At 44.5% G+C, this 24,383-nt stretch overlaps 2 protein-coding genes across 6 annotated transcripts in view; one reads left to right on the top strand and one right to left on the bottom strand.

Moving 5' to 3' along the window:
- CFAP97 (cilia and flagella associated protein 97) overlaps positions 1 to 1,320 on the bottom strand; it is a 35,568-nt gene extending 34,248 nt beyond the window's left edge. Inside the window, exon 1 of one of the 2 annotated variants that reach the window (XM_060086143.1) lies at positions 1,176 to 1,320. The gene's annotated coding sequence lies outside the window, so the exon portion shown is untranslated. Of the gene's footprint in view, positions 1 to 1,073 lie in introns of both variants that reach the window. The other variant, XM_060086142.1, reaches the window with a different exon arrangement.
- Positions 1,321 to 12,158: 10,838 nt separating this feature from the next.
- SNX25 (sorting nexin 25) overlaps positions 12,159 to 24,383 on the top strand; it is a 121,938-nt gene continuing 109,713 nt past the window's right edge. For all 4 annotated transcript variants that reach the window (XM_060085816.1, XM_060085815.1, XM_060085814.1 and 1 more), the window contains exon 1: positions 12,159 to 12,786. In XM_060085816.1, the coding sequence (XP_059941799.1) occupies positions 12,421 to 12,786 (366 nt within the window). In that variant the 5' untranslated portion in view covers positions 12,159 to 12,420. The remainder of the gene's footprint in view (positions 12,787 to 24,383) is intronic.

Genomic DNA, 24,383 nt, shown 5'->3' on the forward strand with positions numbered 1-24,383 from the left:
TTTGCTAGCCGGTTATGTAAGCACAAAAATCACCTCTTTCACCTGAGCTAGTTTCCTACAGCTGTCCCTCATCACACCCCTCTCACACACACCGGAATCAACTATCCCCTTATCTGCATTTACAAGGTCCCTGTAGTCCCCAGTAGGTGTAAGCATCTGTCTCCCTAAGTGGTCACAGTTCATGAGAGGGGTGCATAGCCCATTGCCTGGGAGGTTTTTCAGGTTTAAGTTCAGGTTTAAGTTTAGGTTCATAGCATCCAACAGACCGGTTATTGTAAGGACTTAAACATTCAGGTGATTTAATTAACGGAAAAATTATCCAACTGTCCCACTAAGCAATCCTTTTGATAACATTCACTTCAGAGTTAGTGAGATTCAAATCAACTGACAGTTCATCAGGCTGCAATAACCGTTCTCGTGCTCAGTGAGGACAAGTACTTGCCAAAGGTGCCCGGGAATCACTTGGACACACAATTTATACAGCCCCTGCAGAACCAGCAATAGAAATACTGATGCTTTCACGTTACATCAGGAAAACACACAAATAGGAATCTGGCATTTTTAACTGCTATTTTGATACTGTGACATTACATTTCTGTAGTTTGACATTTGATTTGGTCCAAAGAAGGTAACCGATTGGGTACACGAAAATCTCGGGCCAACGTAAACACCTGTATTCCAGGAACTCAGGTTCCTTACATGACCCCCTCCTGATCCCGCTAAGTAGCGGATAATAACTGACATCCCCCTCCCGCCTCAGGGGTCAGGGTCAAGTTCCCGGAGGTGGGCGGCGGTGACCCGAGCCGGGACTCCGGTCGCGACCACGTCTTAAATTCCCGGCCGACCCCGACCCACAAGCCACCCGCGAACGCGCCCCAGGGCAGGCCGGGCCGTCCCACCGCGGCCGGCTAGGGCTGCGGGCTGCGGGCCCCATGGTCCCGCCGGCTCGGACGCCTCCGCGGTTACATCCGCCGTCCGAGGGTCTGCCCTGGCCGCAGAGGAGGCGGGGAGCAGGGCTGGGGGCCCGGCCGGCCCGCCTTCCTAACCTCCCGCGCCGGCTTCCGCATACCGACCCTGCGTGCTCGCCGAGGCCTGGGCTCCGGAGACGAAAACGGATCCCGGACGGGGGGAGGGGGCTCTGCGAGGGGAGGAAGGGTCGCCCGCCCGCCGCTCACCTGGGCACCGCGACCACCTCAGCAGCCCAGCGCCGCCCGCGGCGTTCCGGCCTCGCGCACGCGCACGCGCTCCCGCAGCCCCTCCACGCGGCCCCGGCGGCGGCTCGAGCTTCCGGAGGCGGAGAGAGCGGAACGGGAAAAGAGGTCGCAGGGGGACGCGGCGAGTCCCGTGGGAACGGGGCGGTGCCAGAGGCCCCGCGCGGCGCCGCTCGTCGCGGCGGGCGTTACAGAGCGCGGCGGGCCGGCCCCGCTCCGGCCGGCGGGGGGCGCGAGACCTGCCCGACGACCCCTCCTCTCGAATGGCAAGTGACGCGGGAAGAGAGTGATCTCCGCGCCCTCGGCTGCCCGGTGCCCCGCCAGGGTGTTACTGCTGTTGCCTCTCGGCTGTTAACCGCAGTGCGGGGAGACCTAGTTGTTGCAGTGGCTGATGTCATGGGGAAAGCTGCTTTAATTATCTTGTACCTGAACAGCAGCAATGATAACAAATACGGAGGCGGCTGTGTCTGTGATTACTTCTATCAGCAAAGTTCAGTTCAAAGAATTAGTTAGCTTTATGGGCCAGGGGCTGCTAACACATTAGAAAGTCCTCTGACTACTGGTAAATGAGATGGGTAGTTAAAACAATGTAGGAGGGGCTGAGCTTCCCTGGTGGCGCAGTGGTTGAGAATCTTTCTGCCAACGCAGGGGACACGGTGTTCGAGCCCTGCTCTGGGAAGATCCCACATGCCGCGGAGCAGCTAGGCCCGTGAGCCACAACTGCTGAGCCTGCGCGTTTGGAGCCTGTGCTCTGCAACAAGTGGAGGCCCGCGCACCGTGATGAAGAGTGGCCCCTGCTTGCCTGGCACGGAAACGAAAACCCAACACAGCCAAAAATAAATAATCAATTTTTTAAAAGTTGAAGAAAAACGATTTCTGTCCAATGTATTGAATGCAGCAATTTTTCGCTTTTGAACTCGCAGGCACATAGTAGGTGCAGTAGAACAATGGTGCCCCGTAGATGCCCACCTCCTATTCCCAAACCTGTGAATATGATGCTTTACATGGCAAAAGGGACTTTGTGATTAAGGATCTTCAGATGGGAGAATCAACCTAGGTTATCAATGTAATCATAAGGGTCCTTATAAGAGGGGAGGCAAGAAATTCGGGGTCAGTAATAAAAGACATGGCACTAGAAGTAAGAGGTTGTAATACACAGAATGGTGACTATAGTTAATAACCTCTTGTATATTTGATAGTAGCTGAAAGAATAGATCTTAAAAGTTTTCATACTAAGGAAAAGAAATGTGTATATATGTGTAATCAATGTTAACAAGACTTATAGTGATCATTTCGTAATATGTACATAAATCATTTTGTTGTACACCTTAATGTTATATGTCAATTATACCTCAATAAAACTGGGTTAAAAAAATTTTGTTTAGAAAAAAGCAGCAAGAGGTCGGAGTAAGGGGCCGTGAGCCAAGAATTGAAGGCACATCTGGAAGCTGACAAAAGGAAGAAAGGGGGGCCTCCCTGGTGGCGCAGTGGTTAAGAGTCCGCCTGCCGATGCAGGGGATACGGGTTCGTGCCCCGGTCTGGGAGGATCCCATATGCCGCTGGGCCTGCGCATCCGGAGCCTGTGCTCCGCAACGGGAGAGGCCACAACAGTGAGAGGCCCGCATACCGCAAAAAGAAAAAAAAAAAAAAAAAAAGGAAGAAAGGGGATTCTCCCCTTGAAGCCTCCAGAAGAAATGCAGCCCAGCCCATACCTTGATTTTAGATTTTGACCTCCAGAAAGGTAAGAGAATAAATTTGTGTTGTTTTAAACCACTAAGTTTGTAGTAATTTGTTACGGCAGCAACAGGAAATTAATACAATAGGTACCCAATATTTTTTACATGAAAGTATAGGGAAAGGAACTCCTGGTTAGCCATATCCTAGGGAGTCTCATTAAGGAATTGGTTCTATTTTTGTTCTTCATTATGCATTTCGTACTTATTGGTCGTAACTACCAACAAGCACAGAGAATCATTTCTCTGTCGTTTTAGGAGGCTAAAAGGAAGGATTTCACTTAATTTTGCTTGAAAAAACTATGCTGACACCATTTTCCAGGGATGGTTGTCTACCCTGTGGTCAGAAGTTTATTATACAAAGGAGTTGAATAGCCATTTCTCCAAAGAAGACGGCCAATAAGCACATGGAAAGGTATTCAATATCATTAATCATTAGGGAAATGCAAATTAAAACCATGAGAGGGCTTCCCTTTACTTCTATCAGCAAAGTTCAGTTCAAAGAATTAGTTAGCTTTATGGGCCAGGGGCTGCTAACACATTAGAAAGTCCTCTGACTACTGGTAAATGAGATGGGTAGTTAAAACAATGTAGGAGGGGCTGAGCTTCCCTGGTGGCGCAGTGGTTGAGAATCTGCCTGCCAATGCAGGGGACAGGGGTTCGAGCCCTGGTCTGGGAAGGTCCCACATGCCGCGGAGCAACTAGGCCCGTGAGCCACACTACTGAGCCTGCGCGTCTGGAGCCTGTGCTCCGCAACAAGAGAGGCCGCGATAGTGAGAGGCCCGCGCACCGCGATGAAGAGTGGCCCCTGCTTGCCGCAACTAGAGAAAGCCCTCGCACAGAAACGAAGACCCAACACAGCCAAAAATAAAATAAATAAATAAAATTAAAAGTGTTTCTTATATCCCTTAACAAACCTACACATATACTGGTTAACAGCTGGAAAGAGATTGAAATAAATATATTTATATTAAAAAAAACCCATGAGGGGCCTCCCTGGTGGCGCAGTGGTTGGGAGTCCGCCTGCCGATGCAGGGGATACGGGTTCGTGCCCCGGTCTGGGAGGATCCCATATGCCGCGGAGCGGCTGGGCCCGTGAGCCATGGCCGCTGGGCCTGCGCATCCGGAGCCTGTGCTCCGCAACGGGAGAGGCCACAACAGTGAGAGGCCCACATACCGCAAAAAAAGAAAAAAAAAAAAAAAAAAAAAAAAAAAAAACCCCATGAGATATCACCTCGCACACATTGGGATGGCTATTAAAACAAAACAAAATAAACAGAAAATAACAAGGGTTGGCAAAGATGGGGAGAGATAGGAACCCTTGTGCATTGCTCCTGGGAATGTAAAATGTTGTTGCTGCTGTGGAAAACTATGGCAGTTCCTCAAAAAATTGAACACAGAATTACCATCTGACCTAGCAATTTCACCTCCGGATGTATACCCAGAAGAATTGAAAGCAGAGTCTCAAAGAGATATTTATACACCCATATTCAGAGCAGCATTATTCACAATAATGCTTCCAAAAGATGGAAGCAACCCAAATGTCCATCAACAGATGACTGGATAAACAAAATGTGGTATATACAAGTAATGAAATATTCAGCCATAAAAAGTAACAAAATTCTGGGGCTTCCCTGGTGACGCAGTGGTTGAGAGTCCGCCTGCTGATGCAGAGAACGCGGGTTCGTGCCTCAGTCTGGGAGGATCCCACATGCCGTGGAGCGGCTAGGCTCGTGAGCCAAGACCTCTAAGCCTGCGCGTCCGCAGCCTGTGCTCTGCAATGGCGGAGGCCACAACAGTGAGAGTCCCACATACCGCAAACAAACAAACAAACAAACACTTTTGTAACAAAATTCTGACACATGCTACAACATGGATGAACCTTGAAAACATTACACTAAATTAAAGAAGCTAGACAGGAAAGGACAAATATATGATTCCACTTACATGAGGTATCTAAAGTAGACAAGTCATAGCAACAGAAATTAGGGTAGAAATTCCCAAGGGGAGAAGGGAATGGGGAGTTATTGTTTAATGGGTACAGAGTTTCAGTACGCAATGACAAAAATATTCTGGAGGTGGATAGTGGTGATGTTGTGCAACAATGTGAAAGCATTAATGCCACTGAATTATATTAAAAATGACTAAAATTGTAAATTTTGTGTATACTTTACCATGATAAGACAATAAGATTATTATATCTCAAGCTTTAATTTTGGCTCTTTTCTGTGCTATGAATTTGTAAGTTTTGCCCTTTCCCTGATTTTCTTTTCCTGAAGAAGCATCTATATTGAATGAATGAACCAATGAACTATATTGTAAATAAGCTCCTTCATGACAGAGATTTTATTTGCTTTGTTCCTCTTCATAGTTCATATGAGGTCATCAACTCATAGGTGAAAAAAGGTCTTTCCCCAAATTCACTGAATCTGGACTCTTTTGTCAGAAGAGATATAAATATTATCCCTCCTGTCCTTTTTAAAAATTGTTCCTCACTTATTTGTAAACCTCCCGAAACAATATAGGCTTGACTATTTCTATAGAGAGCTATTAAAAGACTCTTCCATTTTATCTGGCAGTTTTTGCACTATGCTAAACTTCCTTTAGGTTATGAGCAAATGTACACCTATTGAAAGACTTTTGTTTTTTAAATTTAGGAATCAAGTTTTGAAGGGTGAAGTATTTACTGTGTTAAAGTTTATAAACCAACTTAAAAATTGTGTAGTGTAGTCCCATATCTTTTGAGTATCTAAAAGGTTAGTTCAACATACCTAAATGCTATAATAAATAGAAGAAATTCAGAGAGCAAAATGACTTAGATTCCCAGGAAAGGTAACATTTGAAATTTCCTTAACTCCCACAAAGCAGAAATAGCTCTCCTCTTGTCACCCTCGGTAATACCTTTCTTATAATATGTATTACATTGCTTTATGCCTCCCTTCCCCACCCCCTTTTTCCTCCCCCCCACCCCAATTAGACTGAGCTCTTCAAGGACAGAGACCGTATTTTATACTACTTTCTAGCAAAGCCCCTGGCTAATATTTTTGGACTGAGTGAGAGAATGACTAGAAGTCATGTACTGCCTTTCAGAAGTTTACAATCTGTTTAAAATACAATCTATTTTAAGTATGGAATTCCCTGGCAGTCCAATGCAGGGGGTGTGGTTTGGATCCCTGGTCAGGGAACTAAGATCCCACATGCCGTGTGGTGTGGCCAGGAAAAAAGGCAAATGAATGCCATTATTATTGTATTGGTTTTGTAAGGACATTTTCATGTAATGTAGAAAGCAGTTTGTTTTGTCCTTTGACATTACTTTTAACTATTATATTTGAAGGATAGCATAACGAAGGAGAATCCTATCATTTAGGTCCTACCACCAACTAGCTATGTGATTTTGGGCAAATCATGTAACTTCTTTGAACCTCAGTTCCCTCATCTGCAAAATGGGATTTTAATATTTAACTCTATATTCCTTTATAGAGTTGTAGTGAGAAACATGTTTTAAAAAGGATTTCTGAAAGTTAAAGTTCCTGTTCAAATATGAAATATTTTGATTACTGTTATTTTGTCTGTTCAATTATTCTAGATATATTTTCCTAGAAGGATAACATTTATTCATTGAAAAATATTTAAATTAAGGGCCTACTCTGTGCCAACCCCTGTTCTGAACTGTGATTAATTCTCTAATACTAATTTTTACTTCCCCAAAATATGTTCTGTTTCCTATAGCAAATAAATGACTGACTTCTTTTAGATAGTGTATAAAAGCTTTATATAATCTTAAGTGCATAGTGTTAATCTTAAAATATTCAAGATCCTTTCCTAATTTATGCAAGTACGTGTAATAATTGTGCACTGCCTACTTTATATTTTATTCTACTCATGACAAATATGAAACAGCATATAAGTCAGTTCAAAGTTTTTCAGCATGCATATATTTTGGATAAATTAGATAAAAAGTAAACAATTTATTTTCTTTCTCTATAATCTGCTGTCCAATAATACTGGATATCAAAATCTAAATGTGCTTAGAATTTTCTTTTCTGCTTTGTTTTTCATAGCTTGAATATGTCAGGGTAAAAGAAAGCTAACGGCTACATCACCAAACTTCCAGCTGACAAACATAGTTGTACCACTACCTCCTATGTCCCTATCCTTATCCAGGCTCTTTTCTCTATCTCATAGGTAGATGGAAGCAGATTACGAACAAGAACAGGAACAAGAAATGTGAACTTTAACATGTTTGAGGGATAAGTCCTTAGATGCTACTGATTTTGGTGACCAGCCGGATGATCCACCAAAAACTGATTAGTATATTCTGTCAAAGTAAATTGTGGTGGGTTGTTAAAGTAATGGAACCAATGAATTACACCTCCCAATGTTTAAATCCATGCGTAGGCCCCCTCTCCTATTTAACTCCTGGTTGGGCCATATGATTTGCTTTGGCCAATGGGATGTTAGCAAACGTAACACGAGCGAAAGCTTAAAAAGAACTTGAAGTATATATTACATCTCTGACATTGCCATGGGAAGAAGCCCAAGCTACCTCTTGGAGGATAAGAACAAAGGGAGCAGAGACAAGCCATCTCAATGGAGGCCCCATAGCCCAAGCAGCCCCAGCTTACGCCCCAGGAGATCACAGCATTGTTAGTGACCCAGGCAAGAAGAACAGAACTGCCCAATGACCCCAGCCCAATTGCTGACCTACAAAATCATAAGCAAATAAAATGTTTTTTTATTTGGTGGTAGTTTGTTATACAACAGCAGATAATTGACATACTCTGTTTCTCTAAATTTCAGGTAAAACTTTAGTAAATTGAAATTATCCTTTTTTTTGTGATCTACCCTCGTCAATTCTTTATCTTGATACCAGCTAATTTAGTTTACAGTACTTTCCTTTGTAATTCTCTTTCTCTTTGAAGATTAATACAAAGACACTTCTGCCTGAAAGTTTCCCAATATGAATATTTTTACTTACTAATAAGGAGCCCCACTCAGCATAATTTATATATCTATGTTCTAAAATTTTGTTCAGACATTCATCTTCCTCTTCAAAATGCAGCAGTATGTTTCCTTTAAGCTTTAACAGTCTACTATTTTTTTAATAAATTCATTTATTTTAGTTATTTTATTTTATTTTTTTGGCTGCATTGCGTCTTCGTTGCTGCTCGCAGGCTTTCTCTAGCTGCTGTGAGCAGGGGCCACTCCTTGTTGTGGTGCGTGGGCTTCTCATTGCGGTGGCGTCTCGTTGCAGAGCATGGGCTCCAGGCGCGGGCTCAGTGGTTGTGGCTCGCGGGCCCTAGAGCGCAGGCTCAGTAGTTGTGGTGCATGGGCTTAGTTGCTCTGTGGCATGTGGGATCTTTCCGGACCAGGGCTTGAACCCGTGTCCCCTGCATTGGCAGGCAGATTCTTAACCACTGCACCACCAAGGAAGCCCTACTATTTGTTTTTAAAGTATTTTATAATTTTTTCACTTTTACTTTTTGAAGTTTGGCCATACTTATATGTGTATTTTCTGTAAACCACACTCTGCTTGAAAGTTACAGAAAAGAGAGGTTAACGGACCTGTTGGGGGTCTTGCAGTGAATCAGTAGGAGAAACTATAATGATACCTAGGTCTTTTTTTTTTTTTTTTTTTTTTTTTTTTTTTTTTTGCTGTACGCGGGCCTCTCACTGCTGTGGCCTCTCCCGTTGCGGAGCACAGGCTCTGGACACACAGGCTCCGCGGCCATGGCTCGCGGGCCCAGCCGCTCCGCGGCATGTGGGATCTTCCGGGATCGGGGCACGAACCCGCGTCCCCTGCATCGGCAGGCAGACTCTCAACCACTGCGCCACCAGGGAAGCCCTACCTAGGTCTTTTGATTCATGTTAATACCTATTTACAATTTTACCCAAAGTGGTCAAAGGCAAATACTGTGGTTTTCTCTCTAATCCTGTGGTTACCTTCAAGGAGAGCCAGGGGGTTTAAGGAGAAATATACTAAACAGTGAAGAGGAAGATGCATCACATATTTTGACAGAGATTGGGTGTTGTCTACCTATTTACACTATCTAATATTTTAAATGTCAATTTTTCACTTAATTTGTCCTTATAATATCCCAGTGAGTTCAGACAGACACCATTCCCATCTTACATAAGAGAATAATGAAGATAGCCTGTGGAGCATTTAATCATAACCCGTCAGAATATGCTGGCCATAAGGAATATAAATAAGGCATCTCTACTTAATTTGGTCTTTAACTTAGACCTGGTAGGACTCAACACCGACTTCTGGGAGGGAACACCGGATTCTAATTTAATACCTGACTTCTCCTTCAGTACCTCCTGATCCCAGGCACTCCCTTGTATATCATACCACCTCTCAGTGTTCCTCAGACCTTGCACAGGGTAGAAACCCAACTACTAGTTGTTAAGTAAATGTTTGAATTGTCAGTGCTGACTTAGCAATACGACATATACTTTAAGGAAGTTTTCTGACCACGAGTGTACATTTCTCCAGATCTGCATTCCTGGCAACAATATACAGGTGTGTTGGAAAGATCATGGTCTTAAGAGTTACAGACCAGGGCTCTAAATAAAAGATAGTTTCCCCTTTACTGATTGTGGTTTTACTGACTTTAGTGATTATTATAAATCACTTTGCACTTGTCAGGGGGCTGGCTAAGATACGAGCCATACTCACAAAGCAACAAAACTAAACACTTTAAAAGCATGGAATACAGGTACTAAGCTCATGGATTTAAACCCTGTTTTTTCTTCTTTGGAATATGGGATGACGAAACGAGATGGAGTTTTTATGAAGCACCATGGCATAGTGCTTAAATGCACAAGCTCTAGAGCCAGACCACATCAGGGTGGATAACCAAATCCTAGCTCTGATATTTATTAGCTTTGAAACATTGAGCAATTTATTTTACCTTCTGTGCCTGTTTCCTCATGGGTAGATGGAGATAACATTCTAGGGGTTGTTGTGAAGATTAAATGAAGCATGTCTAGTGTTTAGAACAGTATCTGACACAGTAAGTGCTCAGTTAGTTATTATTGTCAACTATGGTAAACCCGTATTTTGGAAAACTTTAAATATATATAAAGTATGTAAAGCCCACAGCCCACTGTCCCAGGCATGTAAATGATCAAAAAATATGGATATGAGTGTTGGTAATAACAGGCTACCATGCTTTATTTGAAATAATTTGGAATTGTAGGTATACTTTGAGGAGCCCCAGTGGGATGAACATTAACTATTTTAGAGGCAAAAGGGCTCCTTCAAAATCAGTTACACTGCTTTATTTAAAAATAAAAAAGAGGGCCTCCCTGGTGGCGCAAGTGGTTGAGAGTCCGCCTGCCGATGCAGGGGATACGGGTTCGTGCCCCGGTCTGGGAGGATCCCATATGCCGCGGAGCGGCTGGGCCCGTGAGCCATGGCCGCTGAGCCTGCGCGTCCGGAGCCTGCGCGTCCGGAGCCTGTGCTCCGCAACGGGGGAGGCCACAACAGTGAGAGGCCCGCATACAGCAAAAAAAAAAAAAAAAAAAAAAAAAAAAAAAAAAAAAATAAAAAAGAGAAGACAAGGAGGACAGGAAGGTGGTAACTTCTTTTGATGTCTTCACCTGTAATTACCTAGGCATGGCAAAGTCACATCTGGCCTAAGGCACTCATTATCTCCTTGTCTTTGACTTACAAGGAATAAGAATAGAGTGGTCCATGAATACTGATATTAAAAACAATAAACTTTTAAAAAATGACAAATGTGAACATGTATTTTTATATAGGTACATAAAATAATTCATTTCTACAGTTTTGTTAGAGCTTAATATTAGGGCTAATTTTTTTTAGACCTCCTACTTCATCTCCCACTTGAAATCCATGCCATTCCAGGAAAATTTATTACAATGATGTGAATACATGGGTGGGCTGTGTATGTCTATGGACACTGGTATTTCTTCTTTTGATTAATAACCTCTTCAATAATACTTTGTTTTAAAAGAATAAATATCCTCTAAATAGTTTACTTTGTATGAATGTTATATTTTTTTCCTCTGTTGAAACGACAGATATTCGTTATAGAAAAACCCAGTAGAGTCACAGTATTTGAAAATATATTTTAATGCTTACTTTTCCTAACTATGTTTCCTGGGAAGCAGGACATAACTCAATTTATTGGGAAACAATAGCGCTTTCAAACTGTTGAAATTCTTCTTGACTGCTGGATGGAGAGAGTTCTGGGCTTTTGCTTTTTAATGTTTTCCCCGTATCCTTCACGGCTTCTCTCATCTGTTTACCTCCCTTTCCCTTTCTTCCCCTTTCTGTTGTTGATTTGCCCTCTCTATCACCCTCTTTTAAATTATCATTAACGTCTTTAGAATTCCTTTATTCATTAAAGATACATCTGCTGCTTTGCTGGCGTTCCTAATTTCTAGTATTTCACATGTTGGCATCTTCACAGTAAGCATTATCTGTATATTAACGCTGGGACCATGATAGAAGAAAATATGTACTCTCAAAATTATTTGGACTACTTTCACTTGCGTGGGTAGTAGCATTTGTACTGAATCGTTGGCGACAAAAATACAGGGACTTGGAGCCAGTGACTATGGCAGCTGTGCACACCCTCTGGCACCAGGCAGACTTTTTTGGGCCTTTCCGTAAGTAGGAATTCCAGGCTTCATCTACTGCTCCACACTTGCCTGATTCCGTTCCTGAGGCGGCTGCGTGGGAAAGGGAAGGTGGTTAGGAGAACCGTGTTAAAAGTGAGGATCAGGGACGGTTGTCTATTTAAATAGCAGGTGCAAACGGCACAGAAATTTTGCGGGCTGTAAGCACGCGAGGAGGTTACTTGTCAGTGATGAGCGAGGAGAGGATTAAGGGATCACCTGAGCTCGAGAATTACAAATGCTTCTGACACCTGCAGCAAAAATTTCCATCAACAGACGGTATCCTGGGGGAGGGGCGGGGAGGAGCGGAGGAAAGCAGTTTTCGCCAGGATTGGCGGCGCCCCTTCGCGGGGAAGCGGCGGGTCGGACCCCGCCCCCGCACCGCGGGTGGGCGGCCGGGCGGCGCGGCGCGAGGCGGGGCCGGGCACCTCCCAGCTGTCTCTCAGCCGGCCGCTGTGACTCTCCACCCCCTTCTGACACGCACTCCACGGCCGCCCCCGTCCCCGTCCCCGTCCCCGTCCCCGCCCCCACCCGGTCGGCTCGAGTCCCAGCCGGGTCCGGCTACCTGGGCACGCCCGGCCGGGCAGCTGAGGGCCTGGCGCCGCGTGGCGGCGCTGAGGGGTCGCGGAGAGGAGCTCGGCGGCGTCTCCTAGAGCCGTTCCCTCGGTGGGCCGCCGGCGAGGGCATGAGCGCGGACTCCCACTGCCTCCAGAGCGGCGGGAGCGGCGAGGGGAGCAGGCGCCGCTTGGAGGCCACCGTCCAGGGCAGCAGCGGGGGAGAGCAGGGCGGGAGATGTGCCTGTCCTTAGCGGCCCAGGAAGCAGCATGCACCCCGATGCCACCGACAGCAGCGGCGCCGGCCTCACGGGCGCCCCGGGCGAGCGGCGGCCGGATTCCCTGGAGGACACGGCAGCCCTCGGGGGTCCTGGCGGCGGGAGCTGGCGGGCGCCGGTGGCCGTGGCCGCCCTCGCCGCCGTGTCCCTCTGCTTCCTGGGGCCCGGCTGCTGGGAAGCGGGAAGCGCGGGGCCGGGCACCGTCCTGCTCAGGCTCAGCCTGTATCTGGTCTGCGCTGCGGCCGCCTTCCTGCTGGGGACCTTGTTCTCCCTGGTCTGCCGGAGCCCGCGAGCTTCGCCGCGCGACTTCGCCGCCGCCTGGAGACGGCTGGCCGCGGCCGCCCGCCGCCCGCCGGAGGTGAGTACGGGTCTCCCCGCCGCCGCCGCGCGCGCGCCCGCCCGCCCGCGGCCTCGCCGGGCCCGCCCGCTTCCGGCGCCCGCCGCCAGCTCCGGGAGGGCCGGGGGTCGCGGCGGGCCCGTCTTCTCGTCCCGGCTCGGCGGACGCCCGAGGGAAACGGGGCTTGGGGTGGGCCGGTCCGGCGGGGGGACGCTCGCGTCCCCTCGGCCCCCGCGCGGGGCGGGCTCCGGGCTCCGTGGGTTTGCCGAGATGCACGTTAGTAGGCGATGTAGTTGCTCGACACCATTCTCATTTCCAGCCTCGGTAGTTGAACAATCCTTCCAGACCTTCGCTGTGGCTCTGCAGCTGGCGAGTGGGAGCGAGGGGAGCGCGGCGGTCGCTGTACGCAGGCGCTGCGCCCTGGGATGGTCATTACCTTGGGTTCCGATAACCGTTCCCTGTCGGGGTGACTTTATGCCCTTTTACAGACGAGGAAGCTTGGCGCAGAGGGGCTGACTTGGCTTAGGTCACCCACCCGGTACCTCATGCCCAAGCCTGGGTACACTTCTTTACCACGCTGTCCTGTCTTCCACCATGTTAAGTATCGCAGTTTCAGTGATTTAGGAAGGGGATGCCCGAAATCACTGTACTTTGCATCAAAAGGAAGGCTATCATCAGTGAGGTGTGGCGATATAGTAAAGAACGGTGGTTATATAGGGAATATAGGGAAGGACAGTATTTTAAATGAGCTCTTCGCTTCCTTAGTGCCAAACCACTGCTTCCCCTACCTCCCAGCATCCGTCTCACCGCCCTTTAAAAGAAACTTGAGTCTGTCGTAGCTTTACTCTTCGGGCTTGACTGAATGATACTGTCATTAAACTGAAATTGACCAAGCACTCTGGGGTAGGGGAAATGGCAGTGGCTCAACTTCCTAAGAATATTTGTTGGAAGCGTCATTACCCCCTGGGTTTTGTGTTTGCTTATGATATGACCTGCTTACTTTTTTGTGAAAATCATCACACTCTTCACCGAAAGTACCGTTTCCTCGGTGTGTCAGTTCCGAATGCAGAGCTGAGATAATGGCTGAAGGGTTGTAGGTAAAAGAGTGGGGCATCCTCACTGTGTAAGCTGAGCAGCAATTCAGTATAGTAAGGGACAGGAACTTCTGTTTTCATTAGTCTCAAATTACGTAGTTATGTTTATTTCTCTTAAAAACCTTCACTCAGCTGTCCATTTTTTCATATCTAATTTAGCAAGACTTGGTGAGTAGGTGTATTTTTCCTCTTGCTTTTTCTCTACAATGATAAAAAAAAATAAAGATCCCAAGATTTTACTAGTTGGTTTATCGATCTGTGAATGACTTTAGAATTCTTTAGAGTATTGAAAGACGTTGTAATTCATTCAGTACGTATTTATTGAGTATTTTATGCCAGCCAGGTATTATTTTGGAAGCTGGGGTTGAATCAACAAGGCAAAATCCCTGCTTTTGAGACTATATACCTATGGGGGAATCAGGAAATAAATAGATAGAGTTACTTTTGGGTAGTGGTAAATGCTTATGAAACCAAAAGTAACTGAGTCAAGTGATTAAGAGTGCCTGGTACATGAGGGCAGGAAGTTTAGATGGTGGGGTCAGGGTCAAAGCTGTAGGATTGCAGCTCACTCTGAGGACTTGGAAGCCTCATGTTGTGGGTTACCTCCCCTTTTCCTGGAAAATACACCCCCTCAAACCCCCCAGCTCACTTGTACCTCTGGTAAAAACTTGGGTTATCATCCGGGAAGGTGCTTTAGTAGAGGAAGCAGAGAAAATACTACATTAAAGGCGACAGAAAATGAAGCAGCATATGTAATCTCTCATGTATACTACCCGAAGATTTCAGGCAGTAGAAGAGGTGAAGTATGGTTTAAGGAAAGTAGATTATTGGTCATTCTTTTTGAATTCAGATTCCTACAATGTTAAATAAGAAAATAAGTACACTAGGATGTTTACTTTCTACGTTGTGTTACTTAGAATTGAAATGCATGTTATTCACATAAAATTATATATATATATATTTACAGTACCAGTGCAGTTTACTCAAGCCTTTTGTTGTGCTGTATTTCCAATAATTTATGCTTAAGGTTTTATTTATTTTTTTAATTAATTAATTTTTTTGCGGTACACGGGCCTCTCACTGTTGTGGCCTCTCCCGTTGCGGAGCACAGGCTCCGGACGCACAGGCTCAGTGGCCATGGCTCACCGGCCCAGCCGCTCCGCGGCATGTGGGATCTTCCCGGACCGGGGCACGAACCCGTGTCCCCTGCATCGGCAGGCGGACTCTCAACCACTGCGCAACCAGGGAAGCCGTATGCTTAAGGTTTTAAAACAATGTTCTTTATGAATGGAAGCATAAGCATGTGGTGTAGTATAAACTGTCCATTCTGTGGTGGTAGGAGCTGGACCACACCGGTCATCTAACATAGGTGGAGGGGAGGCTATTTTGGAGTGAACCAAATGGTGCCTCTTATGATACAGTGACTACTTCAGTTTTGATTTTCAGTTTTGACTACAGAAGTTTTGATTTAGCATTAAGAAAAGAATCCTCATTTGTTCTTACATATTTTGGGTTCTTCTAGTGTTAGCTAGACGTGTCAGACACGGGGATCTATCCTATCTGTCCATCTTTCCTTCCTACTCTTTCCTTTTTTTTTTTTTCCTTCTTGGCTTCCTTCTATAGAGGAAAAAAAATGCATACACTATTAAAAGCAGGCAACCAGAGAAGCCTAAACTAAAAGGGAAAAGGTGTTTTCATGTCTAGGAGTGTTCAAATGCTCCTGCATGCTTCACAAGGTAGTTATTGGCTGTCAACTCTATGCGGTTAGGACTCATGACTGACATCTTTTGTGAGTGTTTGCTGATGATAATGAAGAAAGTTATGTCAGTTTGCGGTCACTAACTCTGTGCTTTACCCCTTCAGTTAATCTAATATTTATTGGGCGTCTCTTATGTGCAAGGATTTTGATTTTACTTGGCTGGGAATCACTATTGATTAAAGTGGTAAAACTAAATTTTCATCTTGGGTAGAAATAACATCAGTGGTGTATTCAGGTGGCAAAAAAACTTGCGTAAGGTCAGAAAGGTTGATGGTAAAGTCTTGACAGTTGCTACCTGGGCCCCACTTTAGAAACACTTGGGCTTTGTTGTAGGCCAGCCGACTGGAGCCGTGATGCTATGGGGCTGGCTTGCTCCTGGGCAGCAGCTGCTAGCCCGCCTTTGCTGAGTAGGCTGCCAGAGTGTGGTGTTCCTAGTCCAAAGTTGTAGTTTGGTCTTGTGCCAGGCCAGTTAACTCACGCAGACCAAGAGCCTTAGATTCACTAGCCACAGTTACTTGACCCTAGCACGTGATCTGACCAAGGCAGCAGCAAGAAGAATATGGGAATAGTGAATCACTAGTTCAGAAAACTTATTTTCATTCCTGGACCAGCAGGATCTAAGTGCATCTTCATAGAATTGGAAAAAGGGAAATGATTTCTTACATTTTGGCAATAGGAATAAGAGGGAATAACTTCTTTAAATGTCAGTCATGGGCTTCCCTGGTGGCGCAGTGGTTAAGAATCCGCCTGCCAATGCAGGAGACACGGGTTCGAGCCCTGGTCTGGGAAGAGCCCACGTGCCGCGGAGCAACTAAGCCCGTGCGCCACGACTACTGAGCCTGCGCTCTGGAGCCCACGTGCCACAACTACGGAAGCCCGCGTGCCTAGAGCCCGTGCTCCACAACAAGAGAAACTACCTCAACGAGAAGCCTGTGCACCGCAACGAAGAGTAACACCTGCTCACCGCAACTAGAGAAAGCCCGTGCGCAGCAATGAAGACCCAACACAGCCAAAAATAAATAAGTAAGATAAATAAATTTTAAAAAGTCAATCATTCACATAATAATTATGGATTTTTCTCTTTTACATTGTATTTTATTAGATACTTCTTGATTTACATCCCATTCAGTTAAAAAATAAGCAGTTAACTAATGAGGATTGGGGGGCTGATGCAGGAAAGTCCACAAGTCAGGCGATTAGTAGCATATGGGAAACTGAGGTCCATTGCTATGTGAAGAAAACATTAAAGACTTTTCCAAGTTTAGACAGATAGTTCAAGAAGTTCAAGACAGATAGTTCAAGAAGCTCATCAAATCTCTTACGCATTTACTGAAGATCTGCTGCATATCTGCTTTTCTGATCTCGTGAGATCAGTTTTGGCCTAGTTAGTTGCTGAGTGTCAGTGCCAGGCACATAGTAAGTTCTCTATAGATGGAGTTTTGTCCTGAATGAATGGATTATTGTTTGAGATGAGAACTGACTTGAGAATCCAACTGACATTTTTAGATTTGAAGTTTCAACCACAGTTCCCTAGAGAAGAGATCATAGTCTTGCAGTAGGTGTCACTAAGAGCTTCGATAATTGCTTTCTGTTAAGTGCATGGCAGTGTTTTTAGTGTTGGGGAGGAATCAAAGGTGAACAGGATGCCCCCTGTTCCTGTCCTCTTGGGCTGAGTAGATTAGACTGATAGGGAAGACTGGAGGGGAGAGCAGATGTTCATAGAGACAGTAAAAACATTCACACAGCAACCCATGGTGCCACTTGGCTTGGGTAGGGCTTCTAGAATCCCTAAATGAGTTCTTTTACCAATACAGAAGTTCCTTTGAGTAAAACAAACTTGATTTAGTTACTCGAGGGAAAAAGGAAAAGAAACAAGACTTATGGAGACTATACACAGCCTCTTTGTGACTTTCCTTTATTATGCTAATGTGATAAACTAATCCTCAATAATTTGATAGTGGATAGTGGCATAATACACTTACTGTCTTCAGAATATTTGATTGTATTTTGACCGGGGGATTTAAGTCATGGTGGCTCTACCTAACTCTGTAGTGTAAGGTTTGTTTGCTTTAAATTCATTCTAACCATAATTTTAAAATTTAACTTTTTATGCAGGTTTTACAATCACATGGCTTTAATAAAAAAACATGTAACAAGATATGCAGTGGAAAAAAAATCTCCCTTCCTTATAGGCAGCCATTATTAACAGTTGATTATTCTTCCAGATGTATATTATGTATATACAAGCAAATACTAATATGTACTCAAAAACTGGAGCTTTTGATACCTATAATCTCTTGATATATAAACAGTGATTACACATAAAGGAAAATTATTTTCTGTATCTTTATTATGAAGGAACTATTTCTAACGGTTAGTAAACATAAGAAGTTATATATGAATAGTGATAACTTCAAAGTAGGAAGCTACAATACACGATTAAACCTGAACATAAAAAAAAATGCTCATCAAAACCGGCAAATGTATTCTAAGAAATGATGAGTGTGTTTTTGAATTTAGCAAAACTGTCTGAAGGCGGCAATATATATTTTCACAATTTGTACAAAACCGAAACAAACCCAGCAAATCGTTTTAGAGACGGAGTACATGTACTTTTTGGGGTTTGAGTTGCCGGCGAGTGTATGAGATGAATCCCTGGAGGTAGGATTGAGAGGTAGTTTGGGCCAGTGGAAGTCCTCAGCTGAGAGAGTAGGGTTGGATTATAGTCTGTAGTTGGGGCAGCTACTCACACTTTCTGAGCTCTGGAGTGTAGCATCAGAGCTGGGCTTTAGAAATGTTAAATGGAAATGTGATCGGGAGGGACTCAGGAGAAACGCTGATCAGTTGCAGTGATAAAAAGGGAGAGTTAATGAAGCTGTGTGAATTGAGTCTGGAGGCGAAAAGTCAAGATTGAGTGAGACGGTTCTTTCCTGTTAATTATCAGTAGTTATTACAGATTGGTTCAAGAATCTTTTCTAGGGTATCTTAACATTCCCTCTAAATAATAAATTCAAGCCCCAAACCAAAGGGTCTTACTGTTTATTTGCAAATGTGAAGACCACAGTCTCCAAGCTTGAGTGGTCTGCTTGGAAGCTTATTTCTAACTCCCTTGAATCTTAAGCTGCTTTTGATTTGGGGACATGCTACGATGTCACCTTAGTAATTGGATGTTGCCTTCTTAAAAATATCTTAGGTTTCATTTCCTAACCTTATCATTTTGGGGGTAGGAAGGGCCCTAGATTCCTTAGAATGCATGAGCCCTTGTGCAGTCAGAATAGTGCACACAATTGTACTTAAAAAAAAGGTGACTCAGCAACTTTGGTGCTGAGGGCTTAGGCTTTAGAAAAGGAAGTGTCTGTAGAAGGCTGTTAGATTAAAATGATGGCATACAAACTTGCCTTTTTTTTTTCAGCTTTGCTTTTGAAAGACTTGCAAACTTGGAACTTGTATTTTTACCATCTTCACTGTTAGGTCACTTTCTAATTTTTTTTTTTTTTTTTTCAGCTTTGCTTTTGAAAGACTTGCAAACTTGGAACTTGTATTTTTACCATCTTCACTGTTAGGTCACTTTCTAAATGAGGGTTGGTTGTTTGGGTGGAGGTGACAGATGACAGGGGTAGGTAGGCAGCCCTTCTCAGGGGCTCTGCTGGGTACCCTGGGGGGCCAGGGCTTGGGTTCAGTTACTCACTCCTACACCCTCCTTTAGTCCTGGGGTGTGTTATTTAGTTTCTCTAAACACAGTGGAGCTTTCCAGAAAGCCCAGTGGGGTTTGGTTGCATTTTGGTGGGCTTTTCAGCTCAGGTGCTGCTTTGGGAGAATGCAGTTAGGAGAGTGAGCTGTGCCAGTCTGTCCCCAGGGCTGGCCCGTGCTTATCAGTGACTCTAGGCACTGGCCAGTCCTGGTACATTTGTCAGTCAGCCTGGCGTTTCCACGTATGAACACCATGAGCTGGATATCGAGGAAAATGAATATGGTAACTCCAAGTAAAATGCCTCCGAGGCCAAAGGGGAAACCAGAATGAATACTGCATTTTTAGAATAAGATACTGGCACTTGTTCAGGTCACTAAGATCTGTTTAGTAAGCTTTCTATTTTAGTGTAGAATACACTTCTTGGAAAGTTGGATGCATTTTTAACAAATACTCATTTCTAAAGTTACCTGACTTTCTGTAGTTCTCACCCACCTTGTATGTATGAGTGAGTTTACATTAATAGCAGTGACTCCAATTGTATAGGGTTTGCTCCTGTCTGCTCATGCAGGACCGATCCTGCAGCTCTCCCCTCATTTCTGCCAGCCCACAGGCAGTATCTATGTGTTTATGAATCTGTTCACTTATGTTCTTCCGTTCCTGGTGCCTGCAGAGCATTTGAGAGAGCCTTCTTTCTGTCACCCGTGCCAGTCTGTGAAAAAGCACATTTCTTCTTGGGCTGTTGCTGTCTTAGTCCCCTAAAACTGGATCTCCAGGCGTGCTTGGTCCTTCTGTTTTGTTTTTGTTTTTTTCCTGAGTCAAAGCCACTTTATGTGCTTTTTGGAAGTTGAGAATGTAGCCTTGTTTCTCTCAGTCGGGTATACTTAAATTTTTTTCTTTTTTACCTTGCAGTAGAAGCTGAGGAGCTTATGTCTCTGTTTGCATCTCCTGTGAAGACAGCCCCATCCCTTTTGTCTGTCTCCTTTCTGTACCTGGCTCAGAGCAGCCCCTGGGGTCAAGCTCGGGCTTTCTCTCCTACCTCCAGAGCTTTCTCTGTCTCCAACCTTGAGCGGCTACACACAAGGCACCTCCCAAAGGCCTCTTCCTCGTATACAGATATACTCCAACGAATATACACCTGAGGGCCACGTGCAAACCCTGCCAACTTGTTAGGCGTGGAATTAACACCTTAAACATCCCAGAAATTGTGACGTGTTTTTCTTGAGTCACAGTTGTTAATCTCATATTGTTCCTTCTGATTTTTTTTCCCATTTCACTAAACCTTTCTGAGATTGCAACCCCTAGATTAGCTCAGGAGGTTCATTTGTTTTCTAGATTTGAATTTTGATCATTCTTGAGGTCCCATTTTTGGAAGTATCTCACTCTTAGGCGGGCTTCCCCGGGGGCCCCTGCAATAGCCATCTCTACATGGAGGAGTTGAGATTTACTCCTCAGGCTTAGACTCACTTATTCAACTGCTTAACTTGACCTTTCCACTTGGTACCCTCAGTGGTGCCTGAAACTCAACAAGTCCAGGGCCCCATCTGTCTTGTGATCAGTGTTTCCGTCCCTCTCCCCTTGCTCCTTGCGTCAGCAACTAGCGCCTCCGAAAGTCCTGCAGCCAGAAGCCCGGGTCCTTCCTGACCTCTCCTTCTCCTTCCTCCCCACATGCAGTCCGTCCTCCAGACCTGTCTCCTTACCTCTTGAGTATCTTACGTCCATCCACTTGTTTCCATCTCTCCTGCTTGGTCCCAGCTGCCATCCTGTGCCTCCTAGGTGACTGCAGTAGCCCCTCAGTTCATCTCCCTGCCTCCCTGTCGGCTCCTCCAATTCCTTCTCTTAAAAATGCACACCCAGTCCAACCCCTCTTCTGCAGCGTGTTTAATTAAGAGCTGTCAGCCTCCTGTTCTTGCCAGCTCTCCAGCCTGGTCTCCTGTCATTATTACCTTCACTTCTCATGCTCTATCCTCAGCCCTCAGAGTGCCAGCCTCGCTCTTTGGATGGCAGCTTTGAACATTGCTTGCTCTGCCTGGAGCCCCGCTGCGCCCTTACCTGGCTAACTTCTCCTCAGGCCTCAGCCATCACTTTTGCAGAGAAGCTCATATATTCTTGTGGCACTGTAGACCTTTTCTTCATTATACTTAGCACAGTTGTGATTTTATACTTGGACGGTTCCTTGTCCGTCTTTCTCATTAACCCTTGAACTCCATGAAGGCAGAAACTCCCCCCTGTGTCTTTAACATCTAGCATGATTAACTAGGTAAGCAATAAATATGTCCAGAGTGACTGAATCACTGGGGATCAGTAGAGCCTAGGCATTGAGAGAATGGTTCTGGGGTCAGCCAGTTATTTGAATTTGAATCTGGCTCTGCTTTAATAACCCTGTGACAGTGGGCAACTTACTTAAGATTTCTAAGCCCCAGTCTCCTTATTTGAAAAGTGGAGATTGTAAATACCTTAAGAGGTTGTTTGCAACAATGCGATAGTATTTGACTATATAAATACTAGTGTTTGTAAAAGTGCTTTGAATTAGAAGGTGTTAAACGGTAGATGTTACACTTTTACCTTTTAAAAAAAACTTTTCTATAAGAATAAAGATGCAGCTTCAGAAAAATCACACAAAATAAATATATAGTTGGATGAGTGATTATAAAGACAATACCTTTGTAACTTCCAGAAGCCCCAGAAGCCCCACTATATCTCCACCCCAATGGCATTCCCTTCCCTTCCACCTAAGTAACACCACCTTGACTCTATAATAATCATGTCCTTGCGTGTTGTTACAGTTTTATCAGTCAACCATGCATCCGTAGACATTATGGTTTAGTCTTGCCCATTTGAAAAAATTCAGTCTTCCCAGTGTCCTTTTCTTTTCCCTATGGGTTATCTATTGAAGAACCTGGAGCAGTTGTCCTGTAGTGTCCTATAGTCTGGATTTTGCTGGTTGCATATGAATGATACAGCTCAGCTTGTTCCTTCCTCCTTTGTATGTCCTGCAAACTGACACTGGACCCAGAGGCCTGATCAGACTTGTGTTTGACCCCTTTGGCAGGACTGTAGGTGGTGGTGTGACCTTTCATCAGGAGGCGCATAATATCTGATTGTCTTTCTTTTTGTGATGTCAGTAGCTGTTGATCCTCAACACCTGGATCTATTAATTTTGGGGGGGTGACAAATAGGGATGTTTTTAATTCTGTCATTTGTCTTATTTATTGGTTTGAATATTTTTTAAAAGAGACATTTTTCCATCATCTACTATTTGGTTGCACAGTGGTACAGTTCCTATAGAAAAGCAGGATAAATGCAATGTAGATTCCTTCCCATTATCAGTTTTCCAAGATAATGAGTTGGTTCCCCATCATCCTCTGAAGGTGACCAATTAGTTATGTGTTTAAAAAAATATTGTGAACTCATAGATTTGAATGTATTTGATGGGTTTCAATTAGTTGTAATTATTATCTTTTTTGAAGCTTAGGCAGTCCCATCTCTGCCCAGTGGGAACCTTTTCAAGTTGGCTCCTGAGTCCTTTTGATATGACCCTACTAAGTCTGAGAGTTTTCTTGCTATCTGGTATCATAAGATATTTCAGGTTCATTTTGAGTGTTTTCTGCTCACACCTGGAATTAGCCATTTCTCCACAAAGAGCCCTGATTTCTTTTAAGGGAAAACAGTATTTCATGAACTCATTCTGTTTCAGTTCTGAGCAGCACAGCCAGACTCAGAGCCAACTGTTGGGACCTCACCTGCTCATTTGTTTGTAGGGTGACCAGTTGTCCTGGTTTGCTCAGAACTGTCTTGGTTCTAGCACTGAAAGCCCCGTGCCCCTGAGAGAGTGGGGGACTCATTCTAGGTGTTAGGGAGGCTCATTGCTGTTGGTTTGGTCATTGTGTCTTGGCCTTCTCTATGGAGAGATTGGAAGAAATATGTATGAGATCTGTCTTTTGCAAAGAATAATCACTCAGTAGTTAGATTTATATACTCTCTGTCTTCTTCAAGACAGGTAGCACTTAGTTTGAACAGTACTTTTCAGTCATCTTTGCCATTTGCTTATGATAGCCTGTAAATTGACATTGTTTATGGGTTCAGGAAAATGGTTTCTATGGCCTCAGTTTGATTCATTTTACTCTAACCCATGGCTGTGAATACAGTGGACAAATAAATGCACTACAAGAGTCATAATGTGAATGTCATAAAGTGAATGCCTTAGTAATTGCTATAGCTAAACTTAATATTTATTGCATTTACTGTATGCAGGTGCGTACATGCATTACCCAGTTAAATTTTTATATCTTCCACGTGAGGTAGGGACTGTTCATCTCATTTTACAGATGGGAAAACTGAGGTTTAGAGAGGCTAAATCATGTGCCCGGAGCAAGTGGAAGAACTAAAATAGACGAGGTCTTTCTTATTTTGGAGCCTCTGTAGTTAACCACTTTATTACCATTTTAATTATTAAACATTAGTTTGGTCTAATTTAAAACCTGATTCACGTTTTAAAAAACTTGAGAATCTTTGGGCTGGTTCTAGGATCTGTGTAGGAATTAGTGTCACTTTAGAGGTCTCAGAATGATGTCACAGCTGCCCTTTCTATGCTCAGGACAGTCATTGCTAATCAAGTAAGGCAGCTTTTTTTTTTTTTTTCCCCCCCGAGTCTGGATGAAGCCTCAGAATCCTTTTCAACGTAGCATTCCAGGCAGCCACTAAAACTTTACTAGAGTTGAGATACGACGTGAGACCCATCTGCCATTCTGAGTGAGAACCTCGTAGAATGGCAGTGAAGCCTCTGGGGTCCCACATGGCACTTTCCCTGTGCTACTCTGCTGTCATTATACTGTATCATAACAGTCAGTCATGCATTCTTTTCATCTGTTCTAGGAAAAACCAGTTTTCTAAGCTATGATCCGTAAACACTTAATTTCAGAGATGCTTTTAGGTATACTGCAAAAACAGAAGAGGCAGGATGAGAGGCTTGCGGGGGTGGGGGCGTCGCATAAATTTGAGAAACCAAGTTCTTGAAGCTTTACACTGTGTACTGCTATGCGATCGTTGTAAGAAATCCTAGTAAAGGAGCCTGTTT

This window comes from Mesoplodon densirostris, chromosome 20 (genome assembly GCF_025265405.1).
Source record: "Mesoplodon densirostris isolate mMesDen1 chromosome 20, mMesDen1 primary haplotype, whole genome shotgun sequence".
NCBI lineage: Eukaryota > Metazoa > Chordata > Mammalia > Artiodactyla > Ziphiidae > Mesoplodon > Mesoplodon densirostris.